The 664-nt window shown below is 38.7% G+C and overlaps 1 protein-coding gene across 2 annotated transcripts in view; it reads left to right on the plus strand.

Moving 5' to 3' along the window:
- LOC116699777 (nucleolin) overlaps positions 1 to 664 on the plus strand; it is a 14,073-nt gene that overhangs the window by 7,112 nt on the left and 6,297 nt on the right. For both annotated transcript variants that reach the window (XM_032532527.1, XM_032532528.1), the window contains exon 12: positions 506 to 635. In XM_032532527.1, the coding sequence (XP_032388418.1) occupies positions 506 to 635 (130 nt within the window). The remainder of the gene's footprint in view (positions 1 to 505; positions 636 to 664) is intronic.

The raw sequence follows: 664 nt of genomic DNA on the forward strand, positions 1-664 counted from the left end.
ACTATCTGTCCAATCTGAGTTTTCTGTTGCACAACTAAAACTACTTTTGAACGTACAACTTCCACCAAAACAAGTTCCATGTTGCAGAGGCACCGTGGCTCTGTCCGGCGCTTAGCGCCACCCAAGATAATTGTGATTGGTTTAAAGAAATGCCAATAAACCAGAGTATGTTTTTCTCTCATCCCGGAATGTCGCGTGGACTAGCCAGACCCTCGTCCGCAGCTCTGTGGAGGAAGTTCTGGCAATGCGAGACTATAAGCTCAGTACTTCCCAAACAAAGCATTTTTGCTATAGCCTTATTTAAAACATGTAATAACAGGAGCATTGCAATTATTCAAGGTAATGGTAAGTAATTGATATACAAACGATAATTTTTAGGGGTGAAGTATTCCATGAAATTATGTTTGTTCTTTTTAATTATTTTTTAAATCTGAACGTCAATTAATTAAATCTGGACTGAGCGATTTACCTGTGCTGACAAACGATTTTCTTTTCTTTCTCACAGCTGCAGCTCCTCCAAATGACAGCTTATTTGTGAGCAATTTGCCTCACAATGTAAATGAAATAAACCTCAAGAAAGTCTTTCAGAAAGCTGTTAAAATCCAAGTACCAAAAAAGCAAGGCAAATCAATAGGGTAAGCACATGTACACTCACTGGCTCTAC

The sequence above is a fragment of the Etheostoma spectabile genome, chromosome 12, assembly GCF_008692095.1.
Source record: "Etheostoma spectabile isolate EspeVRDwgs_2016 chromosome 12, UIUC_Espe_1.0, whole genome shotgun sequence".
Lineage (NCBI taxonomy): Eukaryota > Metazoa > Chordata > Actinopteri > Perciformes > Percidae > Etheostoma > Etheostoma spectabile.